Source organism: Myotis daubentonii, chromosome 1, assembly GCF_963259705.1.
Source record: "Myotis daubentonii chromosome 1, mMyoDau2.1, whole genome shotgun sequence".
NCBI lineage: Eukaryota > Metazoa > Chordata > Mammalia > Chiroptera > Vespertilionidae > Myotis > Myotis daubentonii.
This window is the reverse complement of record NC_081840.1, coordinates 179826658-179843941: the sequence shown is the minus strand read 5'-3', so window position 1 is coordinate 179843941 and position 17284 is coordinate 179826658. Positions and strand designations below refer to the sequence as shown.

Sequence of the window (17284 nt, the reverse complement as noted above, 5' to 3'; positions counted from 1 at the left end):
CACAATTAGAAGCTGAGGCCCAGCGAACCCTGCGGGTGTGTTTTGTACAGGTGGGCTTCCTGGAGCACAGAGTGGGAAAAGGTCAAGAACTGGAGGAGCAAAGGGAAATACCTAACACAATCCTCTTCCCTCGAAGTAGGCGAGATTCTCAGTTACACTGAGCCTGAAGCGTCTGTGATGCTGTCATGACTACAAACTGCTTGTCTAGTATGTTCATGAGATGTGCTGGATCCCTTCCAAACTCTGACTATGTATTTAATGTTCAAATAGTCTTCATTCTAACACCAAAAACCTTTTAGGACCCTCTAATGTAGTCAGCTAGGATAATTTTAGATCTCAACAGGTTTTCACAAGGAATGTAAGCAAACCAATTGCTTAAATTGGAAGAAATGTCGATGTTAGTAAAGATCGAATTTCTATACTCCCTCTCTCTAACTAGTTGCTTTGGACATCAATGAGCTGCACAAAAGGAACCACAATGATTTTTCTGATAAAGCAGCTCCAGCAAACCTGAAAGGTTGGAGCACAGCGCTATTAACTCTTTGATGGGTTATGCATGTAAAGCCATGCTGAGCTGCAGAAACGCAAAAATGCTCCAGGGATAGCAGAATAAAAGTGGATAACAGGAGGAGGGGCTTCAAGGGAGGACTTAATTCAAACCTGTGGTCAAGAAAAGCCAAGGAGCATATTCATCGATAAAGAAAGAAAAACATTGCTAATTGGGTAACTGCTATCATGTGACAGGCATTATGCTAAATACTTTCACATCATACTTCATATAATCTGCACAACTGCCCAGTAAGATATTTTTATTTAGAACATTTTACATGTGAGAAAGTAACTTGTCTAACAAAACAAAATCAGAAAATCCAGTAAAGAGGCATAATTTTCAAAACGTTTTATGTCTGATGTGATCTCAGTCATAATCCCACCATTGCACCATTTTCAATCATTGCTGTGTCTTGGAAATGACAAGACACAATTGAGAACTTATTCTGCCTATTTATAGCAACAATCTGGAAAAACAGAATTTCTTCTGAAATCTACTCCTTTGGGGAAATATTTGAAATGGTTGTTACAGCACTTGGAAGCATTCTCGAGAAAGAGTTAACCCAAGAAATCTTTTTCCTAGAATAGCCATAATGGTTTCCTACCAGATCTCAGCTCAGAATAGTCCTCTGCTGTAATCCTCACAGCACCAAGCACATGAAAAGCACACATAATTGAGTTCAGGCTTTGGATCTGGACTTTCTGGGACTTTCCCGGGAGGGAAGTCAAAATCAGACGTCTGAACTGGGAGAACCAAGATGGCGGCGATATAGGCAGACGCGTCCCAGGTCGTGTCCCGGAGCAAATGGAATGAGCAGCTGAAACTAGTAACACCCACACCGAATTGGCGAAATTGCTCAGCTGGTGAGAGGGTTTGCAGCCGGGAAGAGCAGAACTCCCCTGGAAAGGTAAAAAAAACCAGGGATTTGGGCAGGAAAGTTTGCCAGACCTCTGAGCCCAGAGGGTCGGAGGGAGACCGCGTGGCAGACAGCCGCGTCCCCTGGGACAGGCACAGCCCCTGACGGGGGAAAGGAGAACCGCGGGATTCCTGGCGCCGCCAGGGAAATTGAGAGCTGGGTTCTGTGACCGCGGAGGACTGAGCCTAAAGGGGGCAGCCTGAAGAGCTGACCTGACCATACAGTCCCGGTAAGAGAAGAAGCTTACAGAAACCAAGCCTTCCCCGTTTCCGTGGCCAGCGTTTGTTTGTCTGTTTTCACTGAATCCTGTTCATGGGACATTTCGGATACAGACACTCACCTGTGCTGAAGAGAGGGAGAGTGTGCAGAGGAGTGGAATCTGGGGAGAGACTGGGGAGAGAGGGGGAGCCGGGAGAGGTGGCAGCGAATTGAGTGCTGAAAAGCACACATAATTGGGATTAAATAAATACTATTCAATGGGTAGTCAGCATAGCATAGTACATAATGGGCAAGAGACTTCAGAAAGAAGAGTAAACACTGGTTTATTTACCATAAAAAATAATCAAGCTAATATTTTATCACCACTAGTGCTATCATATCTAATTTCATTTATGTGTGGGCCAGTGACAAAGTATATAGTTGGTGCCTTCTCTTATACTCCCATCACATGTCCACTTAATATCCACCTCACTCCAAAAAATTAATACAGGAAGAACCAGACTAAAATGTAAATCAAGTCCAACCATGAAGTGGAAAATGAAAGAAAACTTATTAAGAAGAAGAACGGCAACACCTAATGTTAATTATGTGCCAGGCAGAGTACTTAATACTTTACATATATTTTTCTCATTTAATCCTCAGAGTAACAATTGTCTTCATTTTAGAGATGAAGACACTGAAGCTTAGAGAAGTTAAGGAACTTGCCTATGGTCACACAAATAATAACTGACAAGTGACAAAGAAGAGGTTTAACTTAAACTCTAGAAGTTCATTGTAAATGGCAGCCTTTAATATCAAGCAGATACAAGGAGTAGGAAGTGCCACTCCTTTGCCTTGGTGATGGTGGAATTGTTATGGAGATAACTAATGAATATGAGACTCAATTGCTTCCTTACACTGGTGAGGGCGTCCCAGTTAAGACCTAGCTTCCCATGGAAAGACGAGGGGAACTTGGAACCAGAAAACCCAGAACTGAAGTCCTAGCTCCATTACTTTCCGGCTCTCGTTATCCTGTGACATTCACTTCATCTCTCTGAACCTCAGCTTCTAAATTTGTCAGGTGGGGATAATGCTTCCAAAGCTGTTTATCAAGATTCAGTCAAAGTGATTCAAAATCTACAAAGCACTGTGCCGCAAAATTTGTCAATTATTCTCTTCTACTGATAGCACGCTCAGCCACCAGTATAACATGAAATCCTGGGCAGTCACCCCGGTGTGCTGCACATCTTAAGAATGGTTTGTGTATATCATATGTGAAATCTAATGAACAAAATAAATTGGTGAACAAAACAGATTCAGAGACATAGAAGCATGGAACAGACTGTTGAATCTCAAAGGGAAGGGGCGGGGCGGGGGGGTGGAGGGGTGGGAAGAGATCAACCAAAGAACTTGTATGCATGTATGCATAACCCATGGTCACTGACAATAGGGTAGTGAAGGCCTGGGGCCTGGAGTGGGGGTGGCTTAGAAGAGATCAATGGGAGACAGAAGGGGGCACATGTAATACTTTCAACAATAAAGATTTTTTTAAAAAAAAAAAAAAGAGAGAGAGACTGGTTTGAGTATAGAGAAAATCTATTTGTTCTCTATAGTTTACAGCTTGGGAGCTCTTCATCCAGTGAAATAAGGAACTCGAAGGAAGAGATAGGGTAGTTAGAAATATCAGGTGGGATTAATGCTAATTTTTGTGGACAAAGAAGGGCTTGGAAAATGCCTTTGAAACCAGATCGTCTGAAATGCCAGAAATGAGAAGTACCTTTACTAAGGATAGAATGTTTAATTTAAATAATAACACCATTTTATGGTATTTAGGTATTCCCTGCATTATTGTTCTAAACTGTATTTGAGGTAAAAGATACCCTACCCTTTTTTATACCACTTTATGATTTTCAAAGAATTTCATACTGATGATTTCAATTGATGGTGTCTTTTTAGTGCTATCTTCTTAATTCTATTAAGGAGGAAGACATATATAGAAAAAGGTAATAAATTATTTTTATTATCTGCAAGGCTGTTGGACAATTTTAGACCCAAGCTATTTTCCAATAGCTAATAATTTACTTCTCATTCCTTAGTTTTTTTTCATCTGTAAATAGAGTAAAATAACCCCCTACTGCTTTTTCATTTCTAATAAAATTATGTGTGCAAGATGTTTTGGTAAATTCTAAGGAAATGTTATTATCGTTTATTATCTATCAACTCTGCTAAGTAAGGGTACAGTATTCATGCATAAGGGAAGTTCACACAACATGCAGAGAGAGGGAGCTGCATTAACTGGGAACCCCAGAGGGTCCGCCAAGCTGCATGGACATTCATGCCTGGCACCGTGCAAGTGGACTCCTAAAAATCACAGTCATCTGACTCACTCATAGCATCTGGGCCCGAGAAAATTTTATTTCTCAAATCCTGCTTTCCTTCCCTTGTCTTCCCAGCCACACATACAATCTGGACAGTCCATAAGGCAGGGGATAATTTTAGGGGCTTCCCCAGAGCCTGACTGGATGCTTTCCAATCATTTATTTCTGGCCTGTGCAATCAGATGCGCTATTTCTTTACACATGAGAAAAAATGAAATCAGTTTCTATTTGCAGAGTGAGATGGGAAAACTGAAAATCACACACAGCCATATCATCGACCCTTAGAAAGGGCCTCCCTAGGCTAGAGGAGAGCAAAAAGCAAAAGAGAATCTCCAAAGGAAAAAAGTTCCATTTGTTAACCCCTGAGAAGTGTCCCATATGCGTGGCCTCACTTTTATAAGCACATTCAAGGTTTTGGAGCAAAGTTGATAAATAAAAAAATCAGTGAGATTTCTAGATTTATTTTAACCTCTGATTATGATATGATTTGATCATCATAGCCATTCCAGGAGCAAATTCTGTTTGTCTGTGTGTCTATCTGCATGTGTGTGGCTCTGTGTGTGCCTCTGACCTCTCCCGCACCACCCTACTCTCTTCTAACAGACACACGAGACATTATAATGTGTATAAAATTTGGTTAAAATGAGCATCAAGAACAAGCTTGATGGGCCAAAAAAAAAAAAAAAGGCTTGGTGGGTTAGAGTTTTAGATTTCACACTGACTCAAGAATGAAATAGGAAAAAAGAAAACTGACAAGATTATATGAACAAATTGTATGTACCTAAATGTAGTTACAAGTGAAGTCATCTTATCACTTCCACCCAAAATTTGCTAGCTACAGAACTCTACCCACACTCTGAGGCATCAGATTCTCTTCCAAGAATCCTTTCTTCCTTTGGTATTAGTTGGTGCCTTCTGGGGAAAAATTACATCCTGTGAGCTCTTGAACCAGACATTGGGCCAACCTGGCTCCAGGCCACCTGTGTTCCTATACTGCTCCTGCAGCAAACAGCCCATTTCTGCTCTGCCCCGGACATCCGTGCTGCCATGCTTTGAAAAGGCTCCCTCCTCTGAGTTCTGCTCTCTGAAATGGCCCCATAGCCCAGTTGTTTGGGTCATCCATCATATGTCAAGGTCTTTTTCTGGCTCAGGGTAGCTAGACTCAGGGGACAAAGGAAAAGGGGAGGGAATTCACACAACAGGGACTATATGTTTTTGCAATCTACAATCCTAGCCTCTCATACCCTCTTTCTGAGTCTGGCCCAGCAGCCCCTCCTCGCAGCTTGCCTTCTGTCACGGATATCTACCCGCCCACCCTCACTCCTATCCCCTACTTCATCCCTACTCTACCCTTCTATCCCCATCCCCTTTCCACCCCCTCCTCCTAATGTGAATGGGATTTAATTCATAAACCTAGTTCAAGTTTAGTTTTTAATTGTTTTATTCCCTAACTAAATCTCTGAATGCAAATAGATTCCAGGGGTGTTTACTGTACAGGGGCGAAAGCTCTCATTGTAAAATATGACTGCTTCATATTTCTTCCTCAACCTTTCAAATAGAAGCATTTTTATTCCTTAGCATTCATACCATCCCTAACAGTCCATTTTCCAGCAGGCTCCTGCACACCCAGGATGCACCTTATGTTTCTGTCCTCTTCATTATAGTATCAGCGACGGCAACTCACATTTATATAACACTTGACATTTTATAAAGGACGTTCACGTTACCAGACCAGAGCCGCACGTCAATTCTGTGAGTGAAGCAAATCGAATTGTGATACTTTCATTTTAGAGCTATGAAAATTGACACTCTGAGAGGTAAGGAGATTTCCCCCAGTAGCATTCAGCCAGTGAGAAGATGAGCCATGCTCAGAATCCAGATCTTAAGACTCCTGGTGCAGGTTCTTTGCAATTTGTAATGCAGCCCCATGTGCCTCTCCGCAGGCACCCGTACTGGACTTCCAGCTGAGTTCAAGTAATCCCCATGAAAATAAAGCCCCATGCTTTCAGGTCATCCAACAGAGGGAAGCAGGGCATCATTGCCCGCTCTTTCTCACTGGAAATTCAATAAGGAAGCTCCCTGGGTAAAACGTTCTTTGGAAGTAAATTAATTTTGGAATAATCTAGCTTGACTTCCAACAAGAATTCTCTACCAAAAGCATGGAACATAATGGTCTGATGAATAAAATCATGACTTATAACATGAATTTTCTTCACTTGACTTACTTTCGGATACATGTTTGCAAATCATTTAAAACATATTCTGTGTTTAATTATATTGCAATTTATGGTTGAATTTTATTTAAATGGCATTTTTAATTGGCACATTTTTCAAGTACTGCTTCTGCCAGAATTGCATGTAAAAGTACATTACCATCACTTGTATGACTGCAGCCTAAGTTAGCCTCGATATACATCCCATAGATTAGGGGCAAGTCACTAAAGGACAGTGGATGTCACATTTCCATGAAATACAATTAAATATATCCAGAAATAAATTGGTTCCCAGATTTTGCTAAAACAGCACATGGCATGTGTTCAAAATTAATAAGTATTGATTGAGTACCTATGTTGTGCTCAGCACTGTGAAGAATTCAGAAAAATGCAAGGTCTTTCTAAGATAGTCAAAGAAGAAAGACAATACAGGGCTATTAGAATCAAGGTGAAAGTATATAATAATAACAATCATCATCATCATTATTATATATTATTTGTCAATTACTATATGCCACATACTTTGCTAAGTACTTTATTTGAATTCTTATTTAATCCTCATAACAACTCAATGAAATAGCTACTATTATTATTCTAATTCTACAGAAAATAAAAGTGAGGCATAAAGAAGTAATTTATTTAAGATCACATAGCTAAAATGTGGAGGAGCCAAAATTGGAAACCAAGTACCTGATTTTCCAGCCGTGTACTCCTGGCCTATTTGCTGTGGTTTGGGGGAAGGTTTCATAAAAGGCGGGGTCTCTCCTATAGCCCTGAAGGTTAGGGAGTTAGGAAGATTGAAAAGAATGGGGATAGGTCATCATATTACAGGATAGACAAGTAGCATAAACAACAAAGGCACAGGGGCGAGAATCTGTATGTGACATGGGAGGATCAATGGAAGAAAATCAATGGCAGGAAGTTAAGTTAGCTAGGCAGAAGGAGTCACTTTAGGGAATGCCTTAGAAATAACCTCGGCAGAATTTAGAGACTTGAGCCTTTGGAGATAGAAAGTCCGTTACCTGTTATGTAAGAACGTGACAATGAAAAGCCATTGTGGTATTCTAGCTGCAAATTCAGGAAAAGTGGAGAGGAGGGAGACTTCTGGGAAGCAGACCAATTAGCGGCATATTGTGAAATCTCCTACAGACCCTGGGTCTTAGTACATACTCAATAGATGTTTGTCAGATCAGCGGATGAAGACTAGCAGGGATGAAAAGGAAGATACAAACCAAATAAAGAATCTGCAGGAGTCACTGACAGGCTGTTCATGAAGGAAAAAGAAAAGAAGGCCCTGACCGGTGTGGCTCAGTTGGTTGAGCATAGTCCCTTGCACCGAGGGGTTGTGGATTTGATTCCTGGTCATGGTACATGCTGAGGTTGTAGGCTCAATTCCCAGTAGGGGGTGTGCAGGAAGCAGTTAGTCAATGTTTCTCTCTCTCCCCCCTCCCTTTTTCTCTCTCTAAAATCAATAAAAACATTTTTTTAAAAAAGAAAGAAAACAGATGTCACCCCAGTGCTACTCTAGGTAAGAAGACTGTGATGCTTTGGCTCACGAAAGAGTTGAAAAGGAGACATGGGTTTCAGCTGTTTGCAGGGAGAGTGATGAGTTCTCCATTTTGGTTTGCAAAGGTAGAGGTTTGAAAGGTACATGGAATATTGTTAATATTTTATAAGTATTTGGAGAAATAGGCCTAGAATAAATTTAAGGTGGGAAGCACAGTCCTTACTCATCACAGAGTTCAGATAAATAAAAGTTGTCATATTTATGAGCCACTTAAATAGGTAACTCTAAGTAAGTAGCACTTTCCTAATATAAATGTCATTACTGGACCTATTGTATTTCATCAAAGATTTGCAAAGTAAAGAAATTCAAAATATACAAGAACATCTACAAATTGAAAAGAACTAAGCAAATGGAAATAAATCAAAGCATTAAGCTCCTACCCCTGCTCCCTACAACATGCAGCCAGCACTGGCCAGTGGGCAGATATGAAATATCAGCCTTTCCTTATCAAAATACAAAAAGGCAAAAATCATGTTCTGGTTTCTCAGCAAGAAGCCATTAGACAGATGTAATCATAATGAAACCAAATATTCCTATAAATGAACTGCATGCATTTAGGACCACATGCAGAGTTTAAAAGCAGCTAACACAGCCGTGGGCAAACTACGGCCCGCGGGCCGGATCCGCCCGTTTGAAATGAATAAAACTAAAAAAAAAAAAAAAAGACCGTACCCTTTTATGTAATGATGTTTACTTTGAATTTATATTAGTTCACACAAACACTCCATCCATGCTTTTGTTCCGGCCCTCTGGTCCAGTTTAAGAACCCATTGTGGGCCTCAGAGTCAAAAAGTTTGCCCACCCCTGATAAAGGTAAGTAGAGTTGCCCGGGTGTATACAATGGTTCAGATGTGGTAGAGCAATTCAATTGGCCCTCAAACAAACTGAATTGTGAATTTACAAGACAAACTCAGCATCCATTAGCTTAAAACTCAAATGGCCCAGCTGTGGCAATAGGAGCTTTAGTTTCAAAGTCAACTTCTGTGTTATCATCATCCACCAACATCTAATCACTCAAGTTAAAGCCATATACAAGCAAGTTATTAGCTTTCAACCAGACTGACCACATGGTTCATTCTTTAAATACTGAAAGCCAATCAGAATGGCCAAGTGGATGAGAGTATGTAAGATTCATTTAAAGACAAAAGAGTTCATTAAAATGGAGAAAATCAAGATCTTTACCAGGTAAATTAGAAGTAAAATCTGCTTGAAAGTATAACTTCCTTCACCAGAGAAGGGATGGGCCAATTAAAATATAAAACTGGTAAGAGTCATAAATTGTAGCCTGGGGAGTCAATGCAACCAGTGGGGCACATTTGTTGTTATTGGATGCAAAGAGACAAATAAATTGAAAATTGGGTACAGTGTTCAAAATATAAAAACCTATGTCATAAAATATGCTCAGGTAGCATGCCAAACATTTTACCCAATTTCAGGCAGAATATTTATCAAAAGTTATTTGGTAAGTTAGTTGTTTGAAACCCTAAAAATATTTTTTACCAAAAAAATAATATTATGTATGTTAATTGGCTTCCCAAGATAGACCACAAAAATCTCCTGATATATAGTGTAAGAACGTATAAGTATAGTACTAGGAAAATGAGGTGATACAAACTGGTCTGTAAAAATAGAATCTTACCATCTTATACAGCACTGCTTTTTAAATTATGAGTCACAATTCATGAAATTAATTCAGTGTGTCTTTCCCCCCATTTAATTCTTACTAGAATGGCAGAGATAGAATGGAAGGGAAAGAACAGAATTGCAAAAATCAGAGCACATCCCTTGTCATAAGAAAAAGTATTATTCTTGAAACTTTATTCCAGTGTTATCTATAATAATAAAAAGGTAATATGCTAATTAGACCGGACATCATTCTGGACGTACTTCCTGATGAGCCGGCACCAGAGGGAAGCCAGCCCGGGTCCCAGATGCCTGATGGCAGCCCGAAGGAAGCCAGGGGAAGGAAGGCCTACTCTTGCACAAATTTTCGTGCATCGGGCCTCTAGTATTGGTATAAATAGCTATGTGAAATCAGGATTTCAATGTAAAATACATTTCTTACTGTAGGTCAGTCAAAACAGTTTGAATGTTTTTTAGCAAGGCTTCTATGCTGTGCCTAGCACAAATCCAGTGCTTAATAACAGTTGTTAAATGACTGAACGAACTTGTGAACACATGAAGAATGAAGGAATAGGATGCCAGTAATAAGCCCCTCTCAGTCACAACCCTGACACTTGCAGTGGAACGCTTGCTCAGAATTTCCATGCTAGTGAGGTAATGAGATAGACAGTTGCCCAGCTGCAGTTCCCTATAGGTGCCTCCTGTGGCCTGGGACAGGCTCTCTGACACAGTAGGAGCTATAAACAGGGAAGGATGGGGATAAGGCTTCCACAGCTGAGTGGAGCTGAACTCTGTAAACCTCCTTCTGAGAAAGGAGGAGGAAGATAAGATAGGATTGCTAGATTCATCAAGTAAAAAATACAGAGGACTGGTTAAATTTGAATTTCAGATAACAGATAATTTAAGAACAGAGAAAATCATAAACATTCAGGGTTAGAATATCAATTCAGTCAGACATTTATTTGATAGAAAACTATGTGCAAAACACTCTGCTAGGTGGTGTGGATGGAAAAAATATTTATTCTTGAAGCTGAAGAGGTCAGAGACACACAGGAAAAGACCCTAGTAATGACCATATTGAGCACTACTCTAAGTTCTTTCCAGGCATTAACTTCTGCATTTGGCCCTGCTATTCTTCCCATTGAAGATAGGAAACTTAGCATAGAGAAATTATAAGAAAGAGTTGGCCACAGTTTCTCATAGAAACAAACACAAATAATATTCAGTGGGACTGTGGTAGAGGGCTGGATGTTGTCCAGGGAGGTGGATCTGGAGGTGAGATTTGAGCTGAACCTTGAAAAAAGCGGAAACAGCAATAGGAGAATATTAGGGGAAGAATATTCCAGGCAGAGGAAGAGCTTAGAGGCATTAGGTTTTTTATTTTGTTTTCTACTTCAGCTCCAACTCTAACTACCAAGTAACCATAGTTGAGGGAGGGAGGTGAACTTTGAGATCCTCCCTCTAGCACACATTACTAGAGAGACTTTCAGCAAATTAAGGTTGGTCTGAAACCACCCCAACTGGTGTGCTTAGAATGTCCTACCTTTCTCTCTAAACCTTAATTTTCTCATCTGTGAAACATGGTTATTAACATCTACATCTTAAAGCTATTGGAAGAATAGCTGAGATCATGTATACAGGATGCGGCAGAGTGGGTTTACATTTGTGAGTACGTAAAACAGTTCATTCTTGATTATTATTTACTAGAGGCCCGGTGCACAAAAATTTGTGCACTCGGGGGGGGGAGAGGGGGGTCCCTCAGCCCGGCCTGTGCCCTCTCGCAGTCTGGGACCCCTCGGGAGATAACAACCTGCTGGCTTAGGCCTGCTCCTGGGTGGCAGAGGGCAGGCCCAATCCCTAGGTGCAGCCCCTGGTCGGGCTCAGAGCAGGGCCGATTGGGGGGTTGGGGCGCCGTCCCCTGTCACACTCAAGGCAGGGTCGATGGGGAGGTTGTGGAGCAACCCCCTGTCACACACAGAGCAGGGCCCATCAGTGGGGTTGGGGCTCTGTACCCTGTCACGCACAGAGCAGGGACCATCAGGGGGTTGGGGTGCTGCCCTCTATCACCCACAGAGCAGGGCGGATCAGGGGGTTGGGGCGCCACCACTCTCACACTCAGGGCAGGGCTGATGGGGAGGTTATGGCTCTACCCCGTCACACACAGAGCAGGGCCGGGGGCGGGGGGGTTGGGGCGCCGCACCCTGTCACCCACAGAGCAGGGCCCGTGGGGGGGGGGAGCTCCCCCCTATCAGGCACAGAGCAGGGCTGATAGGGAGGTTGTGGCCCCGCCCCCTGTCACACACAGAGCCGCAGGGCAATCAGGGAGTTTGGGCGATGCCCCCTGTCACGCTGATCCCGGTGCTGGGAGGCATATTACCCTTTTACTATATAGGGTAGAGGCCTGGTGCACGGGTGGGGCCGGCTGGTTTGCCCTGAAGGGTGTCCTGGATCAGGGTGGGGGTCCCCACTGGGGTGCCTGGCCAGCCTGGGTGAGGGGCTGAGGGCTGTTTTCAGGCTGGGGGTGACTGAACTCCCAACCGCTCCTTTTTTCCTTTTTTTTTTTTCTTTTTTTATTCTGGGCCAGCTTTAGCTTGAGGCTTGGCTCCAGCTCTTAGGCCTCCGGCTGAAAGTAGGTTTCTGGCCTTTGCTTACAATGTTGCCAATCTGCTGGCTGAAGTTGGGCGTATTTGTTACAGAGTTTCTTAAACTGCCCGCTCAGAGGCAGCGGCAGGCGGGAACGTTGGAGTCCTCCGTCACTGAGGCAACCAAGCCTCATGTTAGTTTCAAGCTGCCTGGCTGCCGGCCGCCATCTTGGCTGACAGTTAATTTGCATATCTCGCTGATTAGCCAATGAAAAGAGTATCGGTCGTACGCCAATTACCATGTTTCTCTTTTATTAGATAGGATTGTATTATTTTCCACAAGATCAACTGTAAACCTACTTTTGCCCTGCTTCCTCCTCTCCTCTCCACCCGCCCCCCCCATTATGGCCTTAGAACAATGGCTGGTCTAGAGTAGACAATCAGTTAGTTATTATGCATGATGCATAAATTAAAATAAAGCTACTGTCACAGTTAGGCAGAAATACTGGTGGAGACAGAAAACAGAATGTGGAAATGAGTAGAGTAGACATGAGGTGTGACAATTCTAGAGACCACATCTATGAACAGTGGCATGGAATTGAACGTCCCTTTTCTGTAAAGCCAGATGTGTTCTGCCCAAAAGATGTGGCTCCTGAAAGGGGCCCACCAGGTTAGATGATGAACGATGGTAGGATTCCAAAATGCAGGTTTGTAAACTAAGGATGAGGGGCCTAGAAGGAGAAAAGGCTTGCCTCTCTCTATATAATTCTCCCGCCACTTCCTGTCTTGGACCCCATCACTAAGGCACATTGCAAAGCAACACTGAGGATGTGGATCAAGTTCATAATATGTCAGAGTTTGAAGGGGAAGGAATGGATGCCAGGGCAGGCCAGCCAGCCAGCCAAGCTTATAAGACATACAAGTAGGACCAGCTTGGTCTGAAACCATCGACCTGTGTGCTTAGAATATCCTACCTCCCTAGACATCAGAATCCATGGCAAGCTCACTCTTGCTGCAGGAGCTCTGTGTTGGTGAGGCATAATCATTATTCCAAAGTCTAGCCCCGGTTCAGGGCACTGCCATGGCCGGGGTGAATAAGTTTACCCACTTCACTCTTCTCTTGAAATTTTAAAATTGTTTCTCAAAGACTTAGTTTGTAAATTTAAACACTGTACTAAGAAAAAGGAAAGGACAGGTTAACAAAATGATCGCAAAGCCTACTCTGTGTTTCAAATGCCCACCATCTGTCCTTAGCCTCTGAGGATGATGCAGCAGGGAATGCGCTGGAGTTGTTTTGCAGCCACAGTGACCTTCTGCCCCTGTGTTCCCCAGAACCTGTCCCCCACCCTCCCTTGTCAGACAGCTGCAAACACAGAGGAGGTCCTGCCGGCATTCGGTCCTCTTCCAGGCAGAAGCTCCTAATGGGCCTGTGTACGAAGAAACTGCATTCTTGGCCACCTCCTAACCAAAATAAAACCAAAGGCCACTCGTTATGAAAATTCCCATCTCTCCTCTTGACCTCCCTGAAACTAAAGTTACCTCCAAAGCTAGAATTAGAGCATTTGGGGGAAATGAAAAACTGCGTAAAATTTTCTCCTATCCTAGCACTTTCGCTTTTAGGAAACGAATACTTTTAAAGGTTTAGGAATATCTTCCTTATACATTTCTCTCCCCACCAGATGTAGAGAACTCAACCACCGCCTCTTCATTCATGAGTAAGAGTGTGTTGAAGGCGTTATCGCCTGAGAAGAAAGCATCCTCAAAACACATTCCTGACTCAGTTATTCATCTCTTTGAGCACAGATTTTCCCTCACAGGTAGGAGAGGGGCAGTCACTTAACTCCTCCAACAACCCTGATAAAAGTGATACCTGGGTGGAGTGGATTCCGCCAACACTGAATCAAGCATTTGTAGACAGGAGAGAGCAGATGCTACAGTAGCTCCTGCTTTTAGATGGGTAGAAAATACACAAAGCAAGGTGTAAGGAGTTATCAAAGACAGGCAATTCCCTTTCCCTGGAGCTCTTCAAAGACAGAACAGCTACTCATTTTCTTAATTGTCTAACTATGTCTCTGACTTAGTTTATAAGGCCCTCTCCAACCATCCATGATTGAGAGCCAATTATCCTAAGAAATCAAGGTGGGGTGTCTATTGGTTGGACGATAAAACAGGCTTATATACAACCAAAACACAGTACATACAACCAAAATTGCCTGGCATGGGTTTTTTTGGGGGGTGTGTGTGTTAATATATTTTTATTCATGCCCAGGTTGCGGGTTCAATCCCCCATGTGCCATGGGTTTTGTTAATTTAGGAACAAAAATCCAAATATAAGTGAAGAGAAAGCTGAAGAGAAAAGCAATTTTAAAGGAGTCTCCCAGATGCCTGGAAGAGTCCCCAAATGCTGCCTAACATTTACATCACAGAGAAGCAAGCAGGCTCATCTCAGCTGCAGGCCTGGAAACCTTTCCTTTTTCAGGCTCTTCATTCCTTTGTAGATTCCAGGCTACCAAGTGTCCAAGCATTTCAGTCTGGTTTCTGCCAGCCTGCTCTTGTTTCCCAGCTCCATGGGGATCTCCCGGCTTACAAACACAGCAGAGATTATGGTTGGGCGATCTGACCTCCAAAATCAAAGGAATATGACCAGAGGAGCTCAGAAGGTAAGAACACCGACAGTTGCCAAAGGTGAAAAGACTAGCAAGCAGTCAGGGAAGAGAGAAGAGTCTCTTCTTGCTGAAGAACAAACTCCTGCGCCCAGGAGGGAAGAGACCACGTGCTGCCCTCTCTGGCCAGTCGGGGAACTGCAGACAGACAGGGCTGAGGCAGCTCCTGCAGTAGCTAGACCTGGGCTGGCCGGGGCCCTGGGCTGAGTGAGCAGTGCCGGGCAAGCACACACTGGTCCACCTGGCCAGGGCCAGAGCCAGGGCCCTTGGTCCCGGCCTCGTGGTCAGGCAGCCTGTTGGGAGGGCGGCTGGACAGAGACAAAGAACACTGTGGCACTACAGGAAGGGACACGTCCCAGGAGGACACGCAAGCCAGCCTTCTCCCAAACAACTTCTTGCTGAGATGCTCACAGCAGCCGCATTGCCATCGCAGGCGCGTGGGAGCAATTAGATGTACCTGCCTTCAGAGTCCGGATCTGCTCACCTGACTCGGCGAATCCTATTTTAACCCTTCTCATCCCCACTGGGTCGCACGCACAGAAGACAGGAGTTCACTTTTTGAGGGTGTGTGTGTGCTGGAGGTTGGGGGAGGGCCGTCGCTGGAGGAGGCAGGAAGGTAGGAACCTGCCGACCCTAATGATATTACTGTTGTGTTTTCAAATTAAAAAGGAAAAAGGAAGAAACAAGGTAGGCAGCTGAGAGGGACTGTGGGACGCTGCTCATTTTCAAGCGTTCCTGCTATTTTAGGTAAGAAGCAACTCTAAAAACTCGTCCAGATGAACAGGAAAAAAAAAAATGTGTTTGCCTGTCAACTAGGGAAGAAAAAAAAAAAAGATTCACTGAAGTCCAGGGAGGAGAGACTTCAGGCTTCAGGTCTCCTCCTCGCCATCCTGTCCCTGCCCCACCCCGACCTCCAGGTGGAGAGCAGACAAGTGAGCCGGCACTTGCCAACTCCAGGGGACCCCAGGGCCCGGTCAGGGCCGCCGCCACCGCAGACGGGCGTGGCTGCGGGGACACACCCGCCACCTACCTCAAACATGGGAGAGGCGCCCTTGCTCGGCAGCGTGCAGCCCAGGAGCTCGGCGAGAAACTTTGCCATATACGAGTAGCGAGCCAGGTCCCTCCGAAGCGCTGGGTCCGTCCTTTCCCCTTGTAGGAGCCCGAGGGGCGAGGTCTGGCCCGCAGGCTGGGGGGGCTGCCCCGCAGCGGCCCGAGACCGGGGCCGGGACCGAGCGCGCCGGCTGCCCGTCCGCCGCAGTCCGGGGTGCGAGGTGCGCGCAGTCCCGCCCGCCGACCCAGCCTCCGCGCCGCGGGATCGGGCGCCGCCCGCGGTCCGCTAGCCTTCCGCGCTGAATGTCGCTATTGCCACCGCGAGGAGGGCCCGCCGGCGGGGGGGTGGGGGGGGCCAACGCGCCGCAGGGCGACGGCCGCGCGGGCAAGGGCAGCGGCGAGCGCAGCGCCGCGGCGCAGGCACCCGGCGGCCCAGCCCTGGCCGCGGACACTCCAGCGACACCGCTCGGCTGGAGCCGAGGCCTGACGCTCGGCGGGAGAGCGGGAGGCGAAGCGGGGAAGGGTCTGCCCTGGCGAGCCCGCGGGCTGACCCACTTCCCCAGTTTCCCCTCCTTCGGGGCGAAGGCAGGTGGAAAGGCGCTGCTCCGGCTGCCGCCTGAGCCGGGCGAGTTACAGCTGCGAGGCGCCAGCTGCCCCAGGGCCCCCGCCCCGCCGGCCAGCGCCAGCCCCACCCTCCCTTTCGGAAGGGAAACGGCTCCTGATGCCTGGAGGGGGAACTCCTCCTGTGAACCCGTTATTGAAGATGTGGGGCTAGGGCAGGTCTGCTCCATCATCGCCGTCACCGCTGGCCTCCCTGGCCTTGGCTGGAGTGGGGTATGGAGGGCGGAGGGCGAGCATGGCCAGGAGCCTGATCGCAGGCAAGTGTAGCCCTGTTGTTCTTTCCAAACCCATCAGGCTTGTCTTTTAATAAGAGAGCTGCTTTCAGGACACAGACCTAGGTTACATATTTACGTAGCTTCCCTATAGCTGTACATCTCAAACTTTTGTGCGCGTAAGAATAACCTGCAGAGCTTATGAAAACCAGATCTGGCCTGGCCGGCATGGCTCCGTGGTTGAGCATCGACCTATGAACCAAGAGGTCAGTTAGATTCAGTTCAGGGCACAGGCCCAGGCTGTGGGCTCTAGCAGGAGTCAGTCTATCAACGATGCTCTCTCATAGATGTTTCTCTCTCTCTCTCTCTCTCTCTCTCTCTCCTCTCTCTCTCTCTCTCTCTCTCTCTCTCTCTCTCTCTCTCTCTCTCTCCCTCTCCCTTCCTCTCTGAAATCAATGAAAATATATTCACAATAAATAAATAAATAAACAAACAAACCAGATCTGCTTTTTTGTTAGGCCCCCAGGAGATTCTGATGCAGGAGGTACTCAGGCTGGGCTCTGAGAAACATTGCCCTACTTGTCAAATCCATAGATCAGCACATACAAGGACTATAAAAGCCTTAGATTGGTGGCACAGGCCTTAGAAAAAGTTTTGTCAAATCACCTAATTCATATGCAAGGAAAACGGAACTAAGAAAGTTCCTAATAC

At 45.1% G+C, this 17284-nt stretch overlaps 1 protein-coding gene across 1 annotated transcript in view; it reads right to left on the bottom strand.

Annotated features, from left to right (window-relative positions):
* The window catches only part of LOC132217299 (ras-GEF domain-containing family member 1B-A-like), a 414551-nt gene extending 398507 nt beyond the window's left edge, over positions 1-16044 (bottom strand). The window contains exon 1 of the mRNA XM_059667388.1: positions 15721-16044. Coding sequence (XP_059523371.1) covers positions 15721-15789 — 69 coding nt within the window. The 5' untranslated portion in view covers positions 15790-16044. The remainder of the gene's footprint in view (positions 1-15720) is intronic.
* Positions 16045-17284: the final 1240 nt, after the last annotated feature.